This window comes from Tachyglossus aculeatus, chromosome 21 (assembly GCF_015852505.1).
Source record: "Tachyglossus aculeatus isolate mTacAcu1 chromosome 21, mTacAcu1.pri, whole genome shotgun sequence".
Classification (NCBI taxonomy): Eukaryota; Metazoa; Chordata; class Mammalia; order Monotremata; family Tachyglossidae; genus Tachyglossus; species Tachyglossus aculeatus.
In genome coordinates, this window is record NC_052086.1 from 42,148,635 (window position 1) to 42,171,867 (window position 23,233).

Sequence of the window (23,233 nt, forward strand, 5' to 3'; positions counted from 1 at the left end):
CTTGTAACCTCCCCAGTGCTTAGAACAGTGCTTTGCACATAGTAAGCGCTTAATAAATGCTATTATTATTATTATCATTATTAAACACTTGGCAAATACCTTCTAGACAGTGAGCCCGTTGTTGGGTAGGGATTGTCTCTATCTGTTGCCGAATTGTACTTTCCAAGCGCTTAGTACAGTGCTCTGCACACGGTAAGCGCTCAGTAAAGATGATTGAATGAAATACCACAATTATTATTATTACTATTTCCATCGACTTAAGTCCTGGGTGGGAGGATTTAATCCTTGTGGGGGAGGTCATGTGACCAATGGTCTTAAACCTCCCATACAGTCCCCCCGGGGGGGTGGGACTCAGCTACTGTTTCCCTAATAATTGCGGTATTTGGTAATGCTTGCTATGTAATAATAATAATATTCATTATGGTACTTTTTTAATGGCATTTATTAAGCACTTACTATGTGCAAAGCACTGTTCTAAGCGCTGGGGAGGTTACAAGGTGATCGGGTTGTCCCACGGGGGGCTCACAGTCTTAATCCTCATTTTCCAGATGAGGGAACTGAGGCCCAGAGAAGTGAAGTGACTTGCCCAAGGTCACACAGCTGACAATCGGAGGAGCCGGCAGTTGAACCCATGACCTCTGACTCCAAAGCCCGGGCTCTTTCCACTGAGCCACGCTGCTTCTCGTTACTTGTTAAGCGCTTACTATGCGCCAGAAATTGTTCTAAGCAATGGGGGAGATATAAGGTAATCAGGTTGGATGCAGTCCCTGTCCCATGTGGGGCTCATAGTCTTAATCCCCATTTTATAGATGAGGTCACTGAGGGCCCAAAGAAGTGAAGTGACTTGCCCAAGGTCACACGGCTGACAAGTGGCAGAACCGGGATTAGAACCCAGGTCGTTCTGATTCCCAAGCCTGTGTTCGATCCATTAAGATATGCTGCTTCTCAACTAAGTTATGCTGCCAGGCACTGTACTAAGCGCTGGGGAAAAATTCATTCATTCATTCATTCATTCATTCATTGAGTGCTTACTGTGATATAAGCTAAGCGGGTTGGACGAAGTCCCTGCCCCACATGGGGCTCCCAGTCTCAGCCCCCATTTTACAGATGAGGGAACTGAGGCCCAGAGAAGTGAAGTGACTTGCCCAAAGTCACACAGCTGACAAGGAGCAGCGTGGCTCAGTGGAAAGAGCCCGGACTTTGGAGTCAGAGGTCATGGGTTCAAATCCCGGCTCCACCACTTGTCAGCTGGGTGACTTTGGGCCAGTCACTTCACTTCTCTGGGCCTCAGTTCCCTCATCTGTAAAATGGGGGTGAAGACTGGGAGCCCCACATGGGACAACCTGATCACCTTGCAACCTCCCCGGCGATTAGAACAGTGCTTTGCTCATAGTAAGCGCTTAATAAATGCCATCATTATTATTATTAAGTGGTGGAGCCGGGATTAGAACCCACAACCTCTGACTCCCAACCACCTGCTTCAGTGGGGTGGGGGTGGGCCCTGGGCTGGGGTTGCTTATCAAGGAGCGATCAAATAAGCACTTTGCTATTCTCCCCGCGGAGCACTAAATAGGGAAGAGCATGAGCTGGGAGTCAGGGGAATCTGGGAAATAGTAATAATAATTGTGGTATTTGTTAAGCGCTTTCTACGTACTTAGCGCTGTACTAAGTGCTGGGGTACAAGCAAATCGAGTTGGCCACAGTCACCTGTCCCCCACTGGGGCTCACAGTCTCCATCCCCATTTTACAGACGAGGTCACTGAGGCCCAGAGAAGTGAAGTGACTTGCCCAAGGTCACCCAGCAGACACAGGGCAGAGCCGGGATTAGAACACATGACCTTCTGACGCTCAGGACTTTCACCCTAGGTTGCCACCCACTATCTGTAATTTATCCACCGATCAATCAACGGTATTTACTGAGTGCTTACTGTGTGCGGAGGACTATACTAAGCGCAAGTACAATATAGCAATCAATCAATCAATCAATCATATTTATTGAGCGCTTACTGTGTGCAGAGCACTGTACTAAGCGCTTATACCAGAGTTGGTAGATACGTTCCCTGCCCACAACAAGTTTGCAGTCTGATGGATTTCTTTCAACGTTGGTCTCTCCCACAACACTGAAGCAGCGTGGCTCAGTGGAAAGAGCCCGGGCTTTGGAGTCAGAGGTCATGGGTTCAAATCCCGGCTCCGCCAACTGTCAGCTGTGTGACTTTGGGCAAGTCACTTCACTTCTCTGGGCCTCAGTTACCCCAACTGTAAAATGGGGATTCAAACTGTGAGCCCCCCCGGGGGGCAACCTGATCACCTTGTAACCTCCCCAGCGCTTAGAACAGTGCGTTGCACACACTAAGCGCTTAACAAATACCATAATTATTATTATTATAACTCCTTTGAAGGCAGGGATCCAGACTGTGAGCCCGTTGTTGGGTAGGGACTGTCTCTATATGTTGCCGACTTGTACTACCCAAGCGCTCAGTACAGTGCTCTGCACACAGTAAGCGCTCAATAAATACGATTGAATGAATGAACGAATACCTACTTAAAGTACCTAGAACTCGTCTGCCTCTGGCCCGGAATGCCCTCCTTCCTCATATAATAATAATGAGGGTATTTGTTAAGCGCTTACTATGTGCCAAGCACTGTTCTAAGCACTATCCGATGGACAATGACTCTCCCCTGCTTCAAAGCCTTGCTGAAAGCCCAACTCTTTCAAGGGGCCTTCCCAGATTAAGCCCTCCTTTCCTCTTTTCCCACTCCCTTCTGCATCGCCCTGATTTGCTCCCTTAATCATCATCAATCGTATTTATTGAGCGCTTACTGTGTGCAGAGCACTGTACTAAGCGCTTGGGAAGTACAAATTGGCAACATATAGAGACAGTCGCTACCCAACAGTGGGCTCCCTTTATTCACACCTCCCTCAGCCCCGACAGCTGAGGTGCCTTCAATAAGCCCCGGCTTGGGAGCCAGAGGTCGTGGGTTCTAATCCCGGCTCCGCCACTTATCAGCTGTGTGACTTTGGGCAAGCCACTTCACTTCTCCGTGCCTCAGTTTGCTCACCTGTGAAATGGGGGTGAAGACTGTGAGCCCCACGTGGGGCAACCTGATTACGTTGTTTCCACCCCAGCGCTCAGTGCTTGGCACATAGTAAGGACTTAACAAATACCATCATCACCAGTAATAATAATAATAATAATGGCAGTATTTGTTAAGTGTTCACTATGTGTGAAGCACTGTTCTAAGCGATGGGGGGATACAAGGTGATCAGATTATCCCCTGTGGGGCTCACAGTCTTCACCCCCCCTTTTACAGATGAGGTCACTGAGGCACGGAGAAGTGAAATATATATATATATATATATATATACATATATAATTGGCATTTGTTAAGCGCTTATTATGTGCAAAGCACTGTTCTAAGCGCTGGGGAGGATACAGGGTGATCAGGTTGTCCCACGTGGGGCTCACAGTCTTAATCCCCATTTTACAGATGAGGTCACTGAGGCACAGAGAAGTGAAGTGGCTTGCCCAAGCTCACACAGCTGACAAGTGTCGGAGCTGGGATTCGAACCCATGCCTTCTGACTCCCAAGCCTGAGGCCCTACTGAGAGCTCACCTCCTCCAGGAGGCCTTCCCAGACTGAGCCCCTTCCTTCCTCTCCCCCTCGTCCCCCTCTCCATCCCCCGCATCTTACCTCCTTCCCTTCCCCACAGCACCTGTATATATGCATATATGTCTGTACATATTTATTACTCTATTTATTTATTTATTTTACTTGTCAATATCCATTCTATTGATTTTATTTTGTTAGTATGTTTGGCTTTGTTCTCTGTCTCCCCCTTTTAGACTGTGAGCCTACTGTTGGGTAGGAACTGTCTCTATAGGTTGCCAACTTGTACTTCCCAAGCGCTTAGTAAAGTACTCTGCACACAGTAAGCGCTCAGTAAATACGATTGATTGATTGATTGGTCTCCACTGAGCCACGCTTGAAGAGGGAGGATATCTGTCAGATTGAAGGAGGGAGGGCGTTCCAGGCCAGAGGCGGGACATGGATGAGAGCTTCCCGCGTCCCCCACATGGCCCTCATCCGACTTCTGGTCCCCCCCGGCGCTTCTCGAGACTATCAGCTCGTTGTGGGCAGGGAACGTCTCCTTACTCTTGTAACTGAGCGTTCTGCACTCAGTAAGCACTCAATAAATACGACAAAATACGACCCCCAGGAGAAGGGGGTGGCCGACGGTGTCAAAGGCAGCTGAGAGATCTAGGAGAAGCAGTGTGGCTCAGTGGAAAGACTGTGAGCCCACTGTTGGGTAGGGACTGTCTCTATATGTTGCCGATTTGTACTTCCCAAGCGCTTAGTACAGTGCTCTGCACATAGTAAGCGCTCAATAAATACGATTGATGATGATGATGGAAAGGGCCCGGGCTTTGGAGTCGGAGGTCATGGGTTCTAATCCCGGCTCCACCAATCATTAGCTGTGTGACTCTGGGCAAGTCACTTCACTTCTCTGGGCCTCAGTTCCCTCATCTGGAAAATGGGGATTAAGACTGTGAGCCCCACCCGTGGGACAACCTCATCACCTTGTAACCTCCCCAGCGCTTTGAATGGTGCTTTGCACACAGTAAGCGCTTAATAAATGCCATCATTATTACTATTAGGAGGATCAGAGATGTAGCATGGCGCAGTGGATACAGCATGGGCCTGGGAACCAGAAGATCATGGGTTCTAATCCCCACTCCTCCACTTGTCTTGTACTTCCCAACTTGTACTTCCCAAGCGCTTAGTACAGTGCTCTGTACACAGTAAGCGGTCAATAAATACGATTGATTGATTGATTGTCTGCTGTGTGGCCTTGGAGAAGTCACTTCACTTCTCTGTACCTCAGTGATCTCATCGGTAGAATGGGGATTGCGACTGTGTTCCCCGTGTGGGACAGGGACTGGGCCCAACACGATTTCACAGTCTTCTAGACTGTGAGCCCGCTGTTGGGTAGGGACCGTCTCTATATGTTGCCGAATTGGACTTCCCAAGCGCTTAGTCCAGTGCTCTGCGCACAGTAAGCGCTCAATAAGTACGACTGAATGAATGAATGAATGATCTGCTGTGTTTTCCCACGGAACGGTTGTCCAGAGCTGTCCCCGGGGCCGCGATCCCGCCGTGTTTTCCGCCTTTTACCTTGGACTTGACGGCTAGGAGGATCTTGGGTAAAGCCACCACCAGGCATTTGAGCGCGATGGTGATGTACTTGAGGATGAAATCGCCGATCCCCAAGATCCACAGCAGCTCGAAGAAGTCCGGGCTCTCCGGGTTGGCCTTCAGGATGACCAGGCTGCGGGGAGACGGGGAGAGAGATTCATTCATTCATTCATTCATTCATTCAATCGTATTTATTGAGCGCTTACCGTGTGCCGAGCACTGGACTAAGTGCTTGGGAAGAACAAGTTGGCAACATAAAGAGACGGTCCCTACCCAACAGCGGGCTCACAGTCTAGAAGGGGGAGACAGACAACAGAACGAAACATATTAACAAAATAAAATAAATAGAATAAATATGGACAAGTACAATAAATAAATAAATAGAGTAGTAAATCCGTACAAACATATATACATATATACAGGTGCTGCGGGGAGGGGAAGGAGGCAGTCTGGGAGGCACCTCCTCTAAGAGGCCTTCCCAGACTAAGCCCCCCGTTTTCCTTTTCTCCCCCTCCCTTCTGCGTCGCCCTGACTCGCTCCCTTTAATAATAATAATAATAATAATGGCATTTATTAAGCGCTTACTATGTGCAAAGCACTGTTCTAAGCGCTGGGGAGGTTACGAGGTGATCAGGTGGTCCCCCCAGGGGGCTCACAGTCGTAACCCCCATTTTACAGATGAGGTAACCAAGGCCCAGAGAAGTGAAGTGACTTGCCCGAAGTCACACGGCTGACAATTGGAAGAGCCGGGATTCGAACCCATCACCTCTGACTCCAAAAACCAGGCTCTTTCCACTGAGCCACAAAGCTTCTCTTTATTCATCTCCCCTCCCAGCCCCACACTGCTCATGTCCGTATCCGTCATTTTATTTATTTCTACTCATATCTGTCTCCCCACTCGACTATGAGCTCACTGTGGGTAGGGAACATTTCTGTTCTATTGGACTCTCCCAAGCACATAGTACAGTGCTCTGCACCCAGTAAGCGCTCAATAAATACGACTGACTGAATGACTCTGGCCCCTTTTCAACCCTAGGGTAAACTCGAGGCTTTCTAACCGGTGGGATGCCCCAAGGAGAAGCAGCATGACACTTTTTTTTTTGTAGTATTTGTTAAGCGCTCACTACTTGCCAGGCACTGTACTAAGCACTGGGATGGACACAAGCAAATCAAGCGCTTAGTACAGTGCAAGCGCTTAGTACAGTGCTCTGCACACAGTAAGCACTCAATAAATACGATTGATGATGAAGTCAGAAACGGTCCCTGTCCGATGGAGGGCTCACAGTCTCCATCCCCATTGGACAGATGAGGTCACTGAGGCCCAGAGAAGTGAAGTGACTTGCCCGAGGTCACACAGCAGACAAGTGGAGGAGCCGGGATGATGATTTTTATTACCACTATTATTATTATTACGTTACTTGTTAAACGCTTACTATATGCCAAGCAAAGGTCGAAGCAGTGGAGTAGAAACAAGAGAAGCAGCGTGGCTCAGTGGAAAGAGCCCGGGCTTTGGAGTCAGAGGTCATGGGTTCAAATCCCGGCTCCGCCACTTGTCAGCTGTGTGACTTTGGGCAAGTCACTTCACTTCTCTGGGCCTCAGTTACCTCATCTGGAAAATGGGGATGAAGACTATGAGCCCCCCGTGGGACAACCTGATCACCCTGTAACCTCCCCAGTGCTTAGAACCGTGCTTTGCACATGGTAAGCGCTTAATAAATGCCACCATTGTTACTATTAAGTTAATCAGGCTGGACACAGTCCCTGTCCCACAAGGGGCTCACGCTCTTAATCCCATTTTACAGATAAAGTAACTGAGACCCAGAGATTACTGAGGTAATTTAACAGATGAGATAACCACTTTCCAAGCACTTAGTCGAGAGCTCTGCACACAGAAAGCGCTCAATAAATACAATTGAATGAATCGTATTTCTAGAATTCTAGACTGTGAGCCCACTGTTGGGTAGGGACCGTCTCTATATGTTGCCAACTTGTACTTCCCAAGTGCTTAGTACAGTGCTCTGCACACAGTAAGTGCTCAATAAATACGATTGATTGATTGATTGACAGAAACTGTGTCCGACTCAATTTGCTTTTATCCGCCTCAGCGATTGGCAATAATAATAGTAATTATGGTATTGGTTTTTTTTTTTAATGGCATTTGTTAAGCGCTTACTATGTGCAAAGCATTGTTCTAAGCGCTGGGGAGGTTACAAGGTGATCAGGTTGTCCCATGTGGGGCTCACAGTCTTCAACCTCATTTTACAGATGAGGTCACTGAGGCCCAGAGAAGTGAAGTGACTTGCCCAAAGTCACCCAGCTGACAAGTGGCAGAGCCAGGATTTGAACCCATGACCTCTGACTCCAAAGCCCGGGCTCTTTCCCCTGAGCTATGCTGCTTCCCCATGCTTCCTATGCTGGTTAAGCGCTTACTATGTGCAAGGCACTGTACTAAGCGCTGGGGTGGACACAAGCCCTACTGAGAGCTCACCTCCTCCAGGAAGCCTTCCCAGACTGAGCACCCCCTTTTCCTCTCCTCTTCCTCCCCTCCCCATCGCCCTCCCTCCCTCCCTACCTCACTTGTGTATATTTGTCGTCTAGACTATGAGCCCACTGTTAGGTAGGGACCGTCTCTATATGTCGCCAACCTGGACTTCCCAAGCGTTTAGTCCAGTGCTCTGCACACAGTAAGCGCTCAATAAATACGACTGACTGATTGATTGATTTGTCCATATTTATAACTCTATTTTATTAACGATGCATATATAGCTATAATTCTATTTATTCTGATTCATTCATTCGATCAATCGTATTTATTGGGCACTTACTGTGTCCAGAGCACTGTACTAAGCGCTTGGGAAGTACAAATTGGCAACATATTCTGATGGTATTGATTGACACCTGTCTACTTATTTTGTTGTCTGTCTCCCCCTTCTAGACTGTGAGCCCGTTGTTGGGTAGGGACCGTCTCTATACATTGCCAAGTTGTTCTTCCCAAGCGCTTAGTCCAGTGCTCTGCACACAGTAAGCGCTCAATAAATACGATTGACTGATTGATTGATTTGTCCATATTTATAACTCTATTTTATTAACGATGCATATATAGCTATAATTCTATTTATTCTGATTCATTCATTCATTCATTCGATCAATCGTATTTATTGGGCACTTATTGTGTCCAGAGCACTGTACTAAGCGCTTGGGAAGTACAAGTTGGCAACATATTCTGATGGTATTGACACCTGTCTACTTATTTTGTTGTCTGTCTCCCCCTTCTAGACTGTGAGCCCGTTGTTGGGTAGGGACCGTCTGTATATGTTGCCGACTTGTACTTCCCAAGCTCTTAGTCCGGTGCTCTACACACAGTAAGCGCTCAATAAATACGATTGACTGATTGATTGATTTGTCCATATTTATAACTATTTTATTAACGATGCATATATAGCTATAATTCTATTTATTCTGATTCATTCATTCATTCAATCAATCGTATTTATTGGGCACCTACTGTGTCCAGAGCACTGTACTAAGCGCTTGGGCAGTACAAATTGGCAACATATTCTGATGGTATTGATTGACACCTCTCTACTTATTTTGTTATCTGTCTCCCCCTTCTAGACTGTGAGCCCATTGTTGGGTAGGGACCATCTCTATATGTTGCCAACTTGGACTTCCCAAGCGCTTAGTCCAGTGCTCTGCACACAGTAAGCGCTCAATAAATACGATTAATTGATTGATTTGTCCGTATTTATAACTCTATTTTATTAATGATGCATATATAGCTATAATTCTATTTATTCTGATTCATTCATTCATTTGATCAATCGTATTTATTGGGCACTTACTGTGTCCAGAGCACTGTACTAAGCGCTTGGGCAGTACAAACTGGCAACATATTCTGATGGTATTGACACCTGTCTACTTATTTTGTTGTCTGTCTCCCCCTTCTAGACTGTGAGCCCGTTGTTGGGTAGGGACCGTCTCCATATGTTGCCAACTTGTACTTCCCAAGCGCTTAGTCCAGTGCTCTGCACACAGTAAGCGCTCAATAAATACGATTGATTGATTGATTTGTCCATATTTATAACTCTACTTTATTAACGATGCATATATAGCTATAATTCTATTTATTCTGATTCATTCATTCATTCGATCAATCGTATTTATTGGGCACCTACTGTGTCCAGAGCACTGTACTAAGCGCTTGGGCAGTACAAACTGGCAACATATTCTGATGGTATTGACACCTGTCTACTTATTTTGTTGTCTGTCTCCCCCTTCTAGACTGTGAGCCTGCTGTTGGGTAGGGTCCGTCTCTATATGTTGCCAACTTGGACTTCCCAAGCGCTTAGTCCAGTGCTCTGCACACATTAAGCGCTCAATAAATACGATTGACTGATTGATTGATTTGTCCATATTTATAACTCTATTTTATTAACGATGCGTATATAGCTATAATTCTATTTATTCTGATTCATTCATTCATTCGATCAATCGTATTTATTGGGCACTTACTGTGTCCAGAGCACTGTACTAAGCACTTGGGCAGTACAAATTGGCAACATATTCTGACGGTAGAGAAGCAGCGTGGCTCAGTGGAAAGAGCCTGGGCTTTGACGTCAGAGGTCATGAGTTCAAATCCCAGCTCCGCCAATTGTCAGCTGTGTGACTTTGGGCAAGTCACTTCACTTCTCTGTGCCTCAGTTCCCTCATCTGTAAAATGGGGATTAAGACTGTGAGCCCCCATGGGACAACCTGATCACCTTGTAACCTCCCCAGCGCTTAGAACAGTGCTTTGCACATAGTAAGTGCTTAATAAACGCCATTATTATTATTATTGACACCTGTCTACTTATTTTGTTGTCTGTCTCCCCCTTCTAGACTGTGAGCCCGTTGTCGGGTAGGGACCGTCTCTATATGTTGCCAACTTGTACTTCCCAAGCGCTTAGTCCAGTGCTCTGCACACAGTAAGCGCTCCATAAATACGTCTGAATGAATGAATACAAGCAAATCGGGTCGGACACAGCCCCCCGTCCCCTGTGGGGCTCACCGCCTCCATCCCCATTTTCCAGATGAGGTCCCTGAGGCCCAGAGAAGCCAAGTGACTGGCCCTCGGTCACCCGGCAGATGGAATTAGACCATCATCATCATCAATCGTATTTATTGAGCGCTTACTGTGTGCAGAGCACTGTACTAAGCGCTTGGGAAGTACAAATTGGCAACATATAGAGACAATCCCTACCCAACATCATCATCAATCATCATCAATTGTATTTATTGAGCGCTTACTGTGTGCAGAGCACTGTACTCAGCGCTTGGGAAGTACAAATTGGCAACATATAGAGACAGTCCCTACCCAACATCATCATCAATCATCATCAATCGTATTTATTGAGCGCTTCCTGTGTGCAGAGCACTGTACTAAGCGCTTGGGAAGTCCAAGTTGGCAACACATAGAGACAGTCCCTACCCAACATCATCATCAATCATCATCAATCGTATTTATTGAGCGCTTACTGTGTGCAGAGCACTGTACTCAGCGCTTGGGAAGTACAAATTGGCAACATATAGAGACAGTCCCTACCCAACATCATCATCAATCATTATCAATCGTATTTATTGAGCGCTTCCTGTGTGCAGAGCACTGTACTAAGCGCTTGGGAAGTCCAAGTTGGCAACACATAGAGACAGTCCCTACCCAACACCATCATCAATCATCATCAATCGCATTTATTGAGCGCTTACTGTGTGCAGAGCACTGGACTAAGCGCTTGGGAAGTCCAAGTTGGCAACACATAGAGACAGTCCCTACCCAACATCATCATCAATCATCATCAATCGTATTTATTGAGCGCTTACTGTGTGCAGAGCACTGTACTAAGCGCTTGGGAAGTCCAAATTGGCAACATATAGAGACAGTCCCTACCCAACATCATCATCAATCATCATCAATCGCATTTATTGAGCGCTTACTGTGTGCAGAGCACTGGACTAAGCGCTTGGGAAGTCCAAGTTGGCAACACATAGAGACAGTCCCTACCCAACATCATCATCAATCATCATCAATCGCATTTATTGAGCGCTTACTGTGTGCAGAGCACTGTACTCAGCGCTTGGGAAGTACAAATTGGCAACATATAGAGACAGTCCCTACCCAACATCATCATCAATCATCATCAATCGTATTTATTGAGCGCTTACTGTGTGCAGAGCACTGTACTAAGCGCTTGGGAAGTCCAAGGTGGCAACACCTAGAGACAGTCCCTACCCAACATCATCATCAATCATCATCAATCGCATTTATTGAGCGCTTACTGTGTGCAGAGCACTGCACTCAGCGCTTGGGAAGTCCAAGTTGGCAACACCTCGAGACAGTCCCTACCCAACATCATCATCAATCATCATCAATCGTATTTATTGAGCGCTTCCTGTGTGCAGAGCACTGTACTAAGCGCTTGGGAAGTACAAATTGGCAACACATAGAGACGGTCCCTACCCAACATCATCATCAATCATCATCAATCGTATTTATTGAGCGCTTACTGTGTGCACAGCACTGTACTAAGCGCTTGGGAAGTCCAAGTTGGCAACACATAGAGACAGTCCCTACCCAACATCATCATCAATCATCATCAATCGTATTTATTGAGCGCTTACTGTGTGCAGAGCACTGTACTCAGCGCTTGGGAAGTCCAAGTTGGCAACACATAGAGACAGTCCCTACCCAACATCATCATCAATCATCATCAATCGTATTTATTGAGCGCTTCCTGTGTGCAGAGCACTGTACTAAGCGCTTGGGAAGTACAAATTGGCAACACATAGAGACAGTCCCTACCCATCATCATCATCAATCATCATCAATCGTATTTATTGAGCGCTTACTGTGTGCAGAGCACTGCACTCAGTGCTTGGGAAGTCCAAGTTGGCAACACATAGAGACAGTCCCTACCCAACATCATCATCAATCATCATCAATCGCATTTATTGAGCGCTTACTGGGTGCAGAGCACTGGACTAAGCGCTTGGGAAGTCCAAGTTGGCAACACCTAGAGACAGTCCCTACCCAACATCATCATCAATCATCATCAATCGTATTTATTGAGCGCTTACTGTGTGCAGAGCACTGTACTAAGCACTTGGGAAGTCCAAGTTGGCAACACCTAGAGACAGTCCCTACCCAACATCATCATCAATCATCATCAATCGTATTTATTGAGCGCTTACTGTGTGCAGAGCATTGTACTAAGGGCTTGGGAAGTACAAATTGGCAACACATAGAGACAATCCCTACCCAACATCATCATCAATCATCATCAATCGTATTTATTGAGCGCTTACTGTGTGCAGAGCATTGTACTAAGGGCCTGGGAAGTACAAATTGGCAACATATAGAGACGGTCCCTACCCAACGGTGGGCTCACGGTCTAACTGATGACCTTCTGATTTCCCTGCTGTGCCTGGCGCTTAGTAAATACCACGGTTATCATGTGGGAAAAGCTACCCGGGGGGTGTGGGGTGCCCTCCCTGCCCGCCATCCGCCTCCCCCAGCCCCCACCGTCCCATTCCCTCCTCCAACCCCGTCAGTCCCCTGCCTCGGGCTCACCTGTTATACAGCGGCTGGGAGCTGAACGTGTAGAGAACGTACAGGGTGTTTCCCGACAGGAAGGCCAAGATCCAGAAGGTGACGAGCACCGACCTCTTCTCCTGCCCCGCAAAGCAATCGATCAATCGTATTACTGTTGTAGAAAGCAATGAGTGAATTAATTAGGAATCAATCAATCGTATTTATCGAGCGCTTACTGTGTCCAGGGCACTGGACTAAGCGCTTGGGAAGTCCAAGTTGGCAACATATAGAGACGGTCCCTACCCAACGGTGGGCTCACAGTCTAAAAGTGCGTCCGAACCCGACCCGGGCAGCGGCCGGCGACCAAGAGACGCCTCGCTGTCGTCCGACTCTCCCAAGCGCTCCGCACATCATCATCATCATCATCATCAATCGTATTTATTGAGCGCTTACTGTGTGCAGAGCACTGTACTAAGCGCTTGGGAAGTCCAAGTTGGCAACATATAGAGACAGTAAGTGCTCAATAAGCATGACACTTGTCCACATGTTTTGTTTTGTTGTCTGTCTCCCCCTTCTAGGCCGTGAGCCCGTTGTTGGGTAGGGACCGTCTCTATATGTTGCCAACTTGGACTTCCCAAGCGCTTAGTACAGTGCTCTGCACACGGTAAGCGCTCAATAAATACAATTGAATGAATGAATGAATGAATAAATGACCATGTCCTCTGCTCTCGACCGGACGCCCTGGCCGTGGGGGGATGATGAGCCGTTTTTTTTTTTTTTAATAGCATTTATTAAGCGCTTACTATGTGCCAAGCACTGTTCTAAGCTACTGAGGAGCGGCACCCGATGACTCTGGAAAGGCCCTGCCTTCCTATTGACAACTGGAAGAGCCGGGATTCCTTCAAATGTTGCCAACTTGGACTTCCCAAGCGCTTAGTACAGTGCTCTGCACACAGTAAGCGCTCAATAAATACGATTGAATGAATGAATGAATGAATGACCGTGTCCTCCGCTCTCGACCGGCCGCCCCAGGCGCGGGGGGATGATGAGCCGTTTTTTTTTTTTAATAGCATTTATTAAGCGCTTACTATGTGCCAAGCACTGTTCTAAGCTATCGAGGAGCGGCATCCGATGACTCTGGAAAGGCCCTGCCTTCCTACTGACAATTGGAAGAGCTGGGATTCCTTCATATAATAATAATAATGGCATTTATTAAGCGCTTACTATGTGCAAAGCACTGTTCTAAGCACTGGGGAGGTTACAAGGTGATCAGGTTGTCCCACGGGGGGCTCACAGTCTTAATCCCCATTTTACAGATGAGGGAACTGAGGCACAGAGAAGTTAAGTGACTTGCCTGAAGTCACACAGCTGACAAGTGGCAGAGCCGGGATTTGAACCCCTGACCTCTGACTCCAAAGCTTCTCCGTATGTGGCCAACTTGTACTTCCCAAGCGCTTAGTACAGTGCTCTGCACAAAGGAAGCGCTCAATAAATACAATTGATTGATTCCTAATTAATTCACTCATTATGGTACTTGTTAAGCGCTTTCTATAATAGTAATAATAATAATAATAATAATAATGATGGCATTTGTTAAGTGCTTACTATGTGCCATGCACTGTTCTAAGCGCAGGAGGAGATACAAGGTAATCAGGGTCCCACACTGGGCTCCCAGTCTTCATCCCCATTTTCCAGATGAGGGAACTGAGGCCCAGAGAAGTGAAGTGACTTGCCCAAAGTCACACAGCTGACAAGTGGCGGTGCCGGGATTTGAACCCATGACCTCTGACTCCTAAACCCAGGCGCTTTCCACTGAGCCACGCTGCTTCACTAGCTCCCAGGCTTGCGAGTCGGAAGACCTGGGTTCTAACTCTAGCTTCACCTCAAGCCTGCTGCGTCTATTGTGTGACCTTGGACAATCAATCAATCAATCAATCAATCAATCAATCGTATTGAGTGCTTACTGTGTGCAGAGCAGTCACCTCACTTCTCTGGGCCTCAGTTATCTCATCTGTAAAATGGAGATTAAGACTGTGAACCCCATGTGGGATGGGGATTCTGTCCAATTATCTTGTATCTACCCCGGCATTTAGTACTGTGTCTGGCACATAGTAAGTGCTCAACAAATACCATTATTACTATTATTTTTTTTATTATGCGCTTACTACGTGCCAAGCGCCGTGATTGATTCAAGATAATCAGGTCGGACATGGTGTCTATTCCTCATCAGACACACAGTCTGGGGAGAACAGGAGAAGCAGCGTGGCTCAGTGGAAAGAGCCCGGGCTTTGGAGTCGGAGGTCATGGGTTCAAAACCCGGCTCCGCCACTTGTCAGCTGGGTGACTTTGGGCAGGTCGCTTCATCATCATCATCATCATCATCAATTGTATTTATTGAGTGCTTACTATGTGCAGAGCACTGTACTAAGCGCTTGGGAAGTACAAATTGGCAACATATAGAGACAGTCCCTACCCAACAGTGGGCTCACAGTCTAAAAGGGGGAGACAGACAACAAAACCAAACATACTAACAACATAAAATAAATAGAATAGATATGTACAAGTAAAATAAATAAATAGAGTAATAAATATATATATATATATATATATATATATATATATATATATATACAGGTGCTGTGGGGAAGGGAAGGAGGTAAGACGGGGGGGATGGAGGGGGGACGAGGGGGACAGGAAGGAGGGGGCTCAGTCTGGGAATCAATCAATCAATCGTATTTACTGAGCGCTTACTGTGTGCAGAGCACTGTACTAAGCGCTTGGGAAGTACAAGTTGGCAACATATAGAGACAGTCCCTACCCAACAGTGGGCTCACAGTCTAAAAGGGGGAGACAGAGAACAAAACCAAACATACTAACAAAATAAAATAAATAGAATAGATATGTACAAGTAAAATAAATAAATAGAGTAATAAATATGTACATATATATATATGTATATATATATATATATATACAGGTGCTGTGGGGAACGGAAGGAGGTAAGACAGGGGGGATGGAGAGGGGGACGAGGGGGACAGGAAGGAAGGGGCTCAGTCTGGGAATCAATCAATCAATCGTATTTATTGAGCGCTTACTATGTGCAGAGCACTGTACTAAGCGCTTGGGAAGTACAAGTTGGCAACACATAGAGACAGTCCCTACCCAACAGTGGGCTCACAGTCTAGAATGGGGACACAGAGAACAAAACCAAACATACTAACAAAATAAAATAAATAGAATAGATATGCTTCACTTCTCTACGCCTCAGTTCCCTCATCTGTAAAATGGGGATTAAGACAGGGAGCCCCCCATGGGACAACCTGATCACCGTGTAACCTCCCCAGAGCTTAGAACAGTGTTTTGCACATAGTAAGCGCTTAATAAATGCTATTTAAAAATTTCCACTTTACGGAGGAAGAAACTGAGGCTCAGAAAAAGTGACTTGTTCAAGGTCACATCGCAGACAAGCAGCGGAGCGGGAATTCGAACCCAGGTCATCTGACCCCCTCCCGGGCCCGGGCTCTTTCCACGAGGCCGAGCTGCTTCTCTTCCCGAAGGGATGGCAGGCTTCCCAGGGGAATTCCGGCAGGAATGGGATGATGTCATGACTTTCGCAGAATAAACCTGACTGTGGTTTCAGTAATCGCTCAATTAATACCGTCTCCAGGCGCAGCTCTGAAGGCCACGCGCCATCTCGTTATAACAATAATAATGATAATGATGGCATTTGTTACCAATTGTCAGCTGTGTGGCTTTGGGCAAGTCACTTCACTTCTCTGTGCCTCAGTGACCTCATCTGTAAAATGGGGATTAAGACTGTGAAGCCCCCCGTGGGACAACCTGATCGCCTTGTAACCTCCCCAGCGCTTAGAACGGTGATTTGCACATAATAATAATAATAATAATAATAATAATAATAATAATAATGGCATTTGTTAAGCGCTTACTATGTGCAAAGCACTGGGGAGGATACAAGGTGATCAGGTTGTCCCATGTGGGGCTCACAGTCTTAATCCCCATTTTCCAGATGAGGTCACTGAGGCCCAGAGAAGTTAAGTGACTTGCCCAAAGTCACACAGCTAAGTGGTGGAGCTGGGATTTGAACCCATGACCTCTGACTCCAAAGCCTGGGCGCTTTCCACTGAGCCACGCTGCTTCTCTAAGTGCTTAATAAATGCCATTATTATTATTATTATTATTATTAAGCGCTTACTATGTGCAAAGCACTGTTCTAAGCGCTGGGGGGATACAAGGTGATCAGGTTGTCCCACACGGGCCTCACAGTCTTCATCCCCATTTTACAGATGAGGTCACTGAGGCTCAGAGAAGTTAAGGTGACCTGCCCAAAGTCACAAAGCTGACAAGTGGTGGAGCCGGTATTGATAATAATAAAAATAATGATGGCATTTATTAAGCGCTTACTATGTGCAAAGCACTGTTCTAAGCACTGGGGAGGTTACAGGGTGATCAGGCTGTCCCATGGGGGGCTCACTGTCTTAGTCCCCATTTTACAGATGAGATATCTGAGGCCCAGAGAAGTGAAGTGACTTGCCCAAAGTCACACAGCTGACAATTGGCGGAGGCAGGATTTGAACCCAAGACCTCTGACTCCCAAGCCCGGGCTCTTTCCACTGAGCCATGCTGCTTCACATAGTAGGAAGCATACTCCCCTCCCTCCTTTCCTCACATGGGTATTGAGAAGACAAAAGTCTCATGAAAGATAAACACGGTCCATAAATTCTCCCAACTCTGTTGTAGCATACTCTCCCCGGCGCTCAGTACAGTGCTCTGTACACCGTAAGCGCTCAATGAATACCAGTGACTGAAATTCCAGGCAGGAAGTTCTAAGGGAAGTTCTAGAAAGGTCATGGGTTCTAATCCCGCCTCCGCCACAAGTCTGCTGGGTGACTTTGGGCCAGTCACTTCACTTCTCTGGGCTTCGGTGACCTCATCTGGAAAACGGGGATTGAGCCTGGAATCGGGATTGTGTGCAATCCGGTTTGCTGTTCTCCACCCCGGCGCTTGAGAAGCAGCGCAGGTCAGTGGCAAGAGCCCGGGCTTGGGAGTCCGAGGTCATGGATTCTAATCCCGGTTCCGCCACTTAATAATAATAATGATGATGGCATTTCTATTTATTTTATTTTGTTAGTATGTTTGGTTTTGTTCTCTGTCTCCCCCTTTTAGACTGTGAGCCCAATGTTGGGTAGGGACTGTCTCTATATGTTGCCAGTTTGTATTTCCCAAGCGCTTAGTACAGTGCTCTGCACATAGTAAGCGCTCAATAAATATGATTGATTGATTGATTGATTTGTTAAGCGCTTAATATGTGCCAATCAATCAATCGTATTTATTGAGCGCTTACTGTGTGCAGAGCACTGGACTAAGCGCTTGGGAAGTCCAAGTTGGCAACATATAGAGACGATCCCTACCCAACAGTGGGCTCCCAGTCTAAAAGGGGGAGACAGAGAACAAAACCAAACATACTAACAAAATAAAATCAATAGAATAGATATGTACAAGTAAAATAAATAGAGTAATAAATCTGTACAAACATATATCCATATATACAGGTGCTGTGGGGAAGGGAAGGAGGTAAGATGGGGGGGATAGAGAGGGGGACGAGGGGCCAAGCAGGCCAAGCACTGTTCTAAGCACTGGGGTAGATACAAGGTAATCAGGTTGTCCCGTGAGCCCGCTGGTGGGTAGGGACCGTCTCTATATGTTGCCAACTTGTACTTCCCAAGCGTCTAGTACAGTGCTCTGCACACAGTAAGCGCTCAATAAATATTAATTCACTCATTCATTCAATCGTATTTATTGAGCGCTTACTGTGTGCAGAGCACTGTACTAGGCGCTTGGGAAGTCCAAGTTGGCAACATATAGAGACGGTCCCCACCCAACAGCGGGCTCACAGTCTAGAAGAATTCAAATACGATTGAATGAATGGGGTTGACAGTCTTCATCCCCATTTTACAGACGAGGGAACTGAGGCCCAGAGAAGTGAAGTGACATGCCCAAAGTCACACAGCTGACAAGTGGCAGAGCCGGGATTAGAACCCATGACCTCTGGCTCCCAAGCCCGGGCTCTTTCCACTGAGCCACGCTGCTTCTCTGTCAACTTGTCACACTTGTCAGCTGTGTGACTTTAGGCAAGTCACTTCACTTCTCTGCGCCTCAGTTCCCTCATCTGGAAAATGGGGATGAAGACTGTGAGCCCCGCGGGGGACAACCTGATTACCTTGAATCAAGCCCAGCGCTTAGAGAAGTGCCTGGCATATAGTAAACGCTTAACAAATACCAACATTATTATTAGAGCAGCTGGCACGTAGTAAGCACGTAATGAATATTTATGTATATTTATATATTTATTTACTTCACTTGTACATATCTATTCTATTTATTTTATTTATTTAATATTTATTTAGTATGTTTGGTTTTGTTCTCTGTCTCCCCCTTTTAGACTGTGAGCCCACTGTTGGGTAGGGCCTGTCTCTAGATGTTGCCAGCTTGGACTTCCCAAGCGCTTAGTCCAGTGCTCTGCGCACAGTAAGCGCTCGATAAATACGATTGATTGATTGATTAATTGATTCTCTGTCTCCCCCTTTTAGACTGTGAGCCCACTGTAGGGTAGGGCCTGTCTCTAGATGTTGCCAACTTGGACTTCCCAAGCGCTTAGTCCAGTGCTCTGTGCACAGTAAGCGCTCGATAAATACGATTGATTGATTGATTGATTCTCTGTCTCCCCGTTTTAGACTGTGAGCCCACTGTAGGGTAGGGCCTGTCTCTATATGTTGCCAACTTGGACTTCCCAAGCGCTTAGTCCAGTGCTCTGCCCACAGTAAGCGCTCAATAAATACAATTGATTGATTGATTGATTAAAAAGGAGGGCTAGAAGGGAGTCCAGCCGCTCTGGCCAGAAAAGCAGAGGCGGGGAATCAATCAATCAATCAATCAATCGTATTTATTGAGCGCTTACTACGTGCAGAGCACTGGACTAAGCGCTTGGGAAGTACAAAAGGGGAAGGGCAGGGAGGAGGAGGCTTGGGTCATCCTGGGGTCAAGGTCAGGCCGAGACCTTGGGAAATTCCCGGGACCCAGCGGGGTTTGACCGGACTCACCTTCAGGGACACCTGCTCGCGGAGCGTGGAATTTGCGTAGGCGAAAGTGCTGGCCATCCCGATGCACACGGCGATGCCTGGGAATGCAGAATAATAACAACGATAAAGATAATAATCATAATGGCATTGGTTAAGCGCTTACTACATGCAAAGCACTGTTCTAATAATAATAATAATAATAATGATGGCATTTATTAAGCGCTTACTACGTGCAAAGCACTGTTCTAATAATAATAATAATAATAATGATGGGATTTATTAAGCACTTACTATGTGCAAAGCACTGTTCTAATAATAATAATAATGATGGCATTTATTAAGCTCTTACTACGTGCAAAGCACTGTTCTAAGCGCTGGGAGGATACAAGGTGATGAGGTTGTCCCACGTGGGGCTCACAGTCTTCATCCCCATTTTCCAGATGAGGGAACTGAGGCCCAGAGAAGTGAAGTGACTTGCCCAAAGTCACCCAGCTGACAAGTGGTGGAGCCGGGATTTGAACCCATGACCTCTGACTCCAAAGCCCAGGCTCTTTCCCACTGAGCCACGCTGCTTCTAAGCGCTGGGGCGGGGGGGATACAAGGTGATCAGGTTGCCCCACGGGGGGCTCACAGTCGATCCCCATTTTCCAGATGAGATCACCGAGGCCCAGAGAAGTTAAGTGACTTGCCCAGGGTCACACAGCCGACATGTGGCAGTCGGGATTCGAACCCATGACCGCCGACTCCCAAACCCGGGCTCTTTCCACTGAGCCACGCTGCTTCCTGCGGGCCAGGCACTGTACTAAGCGCTGGGGTAGATACAAGCAAATGGGGTGGGGAACAGTCCCTGTGTCCTGTGGGGCTCCCAGTCTCCATCCCCATTTTAAAGGTGAGGTGACTGAGGCCCGGAGACATAAAGTGACTTGCCCAAGGTCACACAGCAGGGAAGGGGCAGAGTCGGGATTAGAACCCATGGCCTTCTGAGCCCCCAGGACCGGGCTCCGGCCCCCACGCCAGGCCGCTCGTCAAATACCATGGATGATGATGATGATGATGACGGCTCATTGACCTCGGTAAAGATGGCATTTGCTAAGCTCTTACTATGTGCAAAGCACTGTTCTAATAATAATAATAATAATAATAATGGCATTTATTAAGCACTTACTATGTGCAAAGCACTGTTCTAAGCGCTGGGGAGGTTACAAGGCAATCCAGTTGTCCCACAGGGGGCTCCCAGTCTTTATCCCCATTGTACAGATGAGGGAACTGGGGCACAGAGAAGTGAAGTGACTTGCCCAAAATCACACAGCTGACGGTTGGTGGAGCCAGGATTTGAACCCATGACCTTTGACTCCAAAGCCCAGGCTCTTTCCACTGAGCCACGCTGCTTCTCTGCTTTAATGCAAGTTAATCAGATTGGATACGGTCCCTGTCCCCCGTGGGGCTCGCAGTCTCAGTCCCCATTTTACAGATGAGGGAACTGAGGCACAGAGAAAAGAAGAGACTTCATTGACCTCGGTAAAGATGGCATTTGCTAAGCTCTTACTATGTGCAAAGCACTGTTCTAATAATAATAATAATGGCATTTATTAAGCGCTTACTATGTGCAAAGCACTGTTCTAAGCGCTGGGGAGGTTACAAGGCAATCCAGTTGTCCCACAGGGGGCTCCCAGTCTTCATCCCCATTGTACAGATGAGGGAACTGGGGCACAGAGAAGTGAAGTTACTTGCCCAAAGTCACACAGCTGACAATTGGCGGAGCCGGGATTCGAACCCATGACCTCTGACTCCAAAGCCCAGGCTCTTTCCACTGAGCCACGCTGCTTCTCTGCTTTAATGCAAGTTAATCAGATTGGATACGGTCCCTGTCCCCCGTGGGGCTCGCCGTCTTAGTCCCCATTTTACAGATGAGGGAACTGAGGCACAGAGAAAAGAAGAGACTTCATTGACCTCGGTAAAGATGGCATTTGCTAAGCTCTTACTATGTGCAAAGCACTGTTCTAATAATAATAATAATGGCATTTATTAAGCGCTTACTATGTGCAAAGCACTGTTCTAAGCGCTGGGGAGGTTACAAGGCAATCCAGTTGTCCCACAGGGGGCTCCCAGTCTTCATCCCCATTGTACAGATGAGGGAACTGGGGCACAGAGAAGTGAAGTGAGTTGCCCAAACTCACACAGCTGACAATTGGCGGAGCCGGGATTCGAACCCATGCCCTCTGACTCCAAAGCCCAGGCTCTTTCCACTGAGCCACGCTGCTTCTCTGCTTTAATGCAAGTTAATCAGATTGGATACGGTCCCTGTCCCCCGTGGGGCTCGCAGTCTCAGTCCCCATTTTACAGATGAGGGAACTGAGGCACAGAGAAAAGAAGAGACTTCATTGACCTCGGTAAAGATGGCATTTGCTAAGCTCTTACTATGTGCAAAGCACTGTTCTAATAATAATAATAATAATGGCATTTATTAAGCGCTTACTATGTGCAAAGCACTGTTCTAAGCGCTGGAGAGGTTACAAGGCAATCCAGTTGTCCCACAGGGGGCTCCCAGTCTTCATCCCCATTGTACAGATGAGGGAACTGGGGCACAGAGAAGTGAAGTGACTTGCCCAAAGTCACACAGCTGACAATTGGCGGAGCCGGGATTCGAACCCATGACCTCTGACTTCAAAGCCCAGGCTCTTTCCACTGAGCCACGCTGCTTCTCTGCTTTAATGCAAGTTAATCAGATTGGATACGGTCCCTGCCCCCCGTGGGGCTCGCAGTCTCAGTCCCCATTTTACAGATGAGGGAACTGAGGCACAGAGAAAAGAAGAGACTTCATTGACCTCGGTAAAGATGGCATTTGCTAAGCTCTTACTAAGTGCAAAGCACTGTTCTAATAATAATAATAATAATAATAATAGCATTTATTAAGCACTTACTATGTGCAAAGCACTGTTCTAAGCGCTGGGGAGGTTACAAGGCAATCCAGTTGTCCCACAGGGGGCTCCCAGTCTTCATCCCCATTGTACAGATGAGGGAACTGGGGCACAGAGAAGTGAAGTGACTTGCCCAAAGTCACACAGCTGACAATTGGCGGAGCCGGGATTCGAACCCATGACCTCTGACTCCAAAGCCCGGGCTCTTTCCTCTGAGCCACTCTGCTTCTCTTGTCTACTGGGTGACCTTGGGCAAGTCGCTCCAGCAGCGTGCCTCAGTGGAAAGAGCCTGGGCTTGGGAGTCGGAGGTTGTGGGTTCTAATCCCGGCTCCGCCACTTGTCAGCTGTGTGACCTTGGGCAGGTCACTTCACTTCTCTGGGCCTCAGTTCCCTCATCTGGAAAATGGGGGTTAAGACTGTGAGCCCCCTGTGGGGCAACCTCATTACCTTGTGACCTC

The 23,233-nt window shown here is 47.1% G+C and overlaps 1 protein-coding gene across 1 annotated transcript in view; it reads right to left on the bottom strand.

Moving 5' to 3' along the window:
- The window catches only part of RNFT2 (ring finger protein, transmembrane 2), a 102,874-nt gene that overhangs the window by 65,496 nt on the left and 14,145 nt on the right, over positions 1–23,233 (bottom strand). Inside the window, exons 4-6 of the mRNA XM_038763373.1 lie at positions 19,879–19,955; positions 12,800–12,900; positions 5,176–5,329 (exon numbers count right to left, since the gene is read on the bottom strand). Of these exons, the coding sequence (XP_038619301.1) occupies positions 5,176–5,329; positions 12,800–12,900; positions 19,879–19,955 (332 nt within the window). The remainder of the gene's footprint in view (positions 1–5,175; positions 5,330–12,799; positions 12,901–19,878; positions 19,956–23,233) is intronic.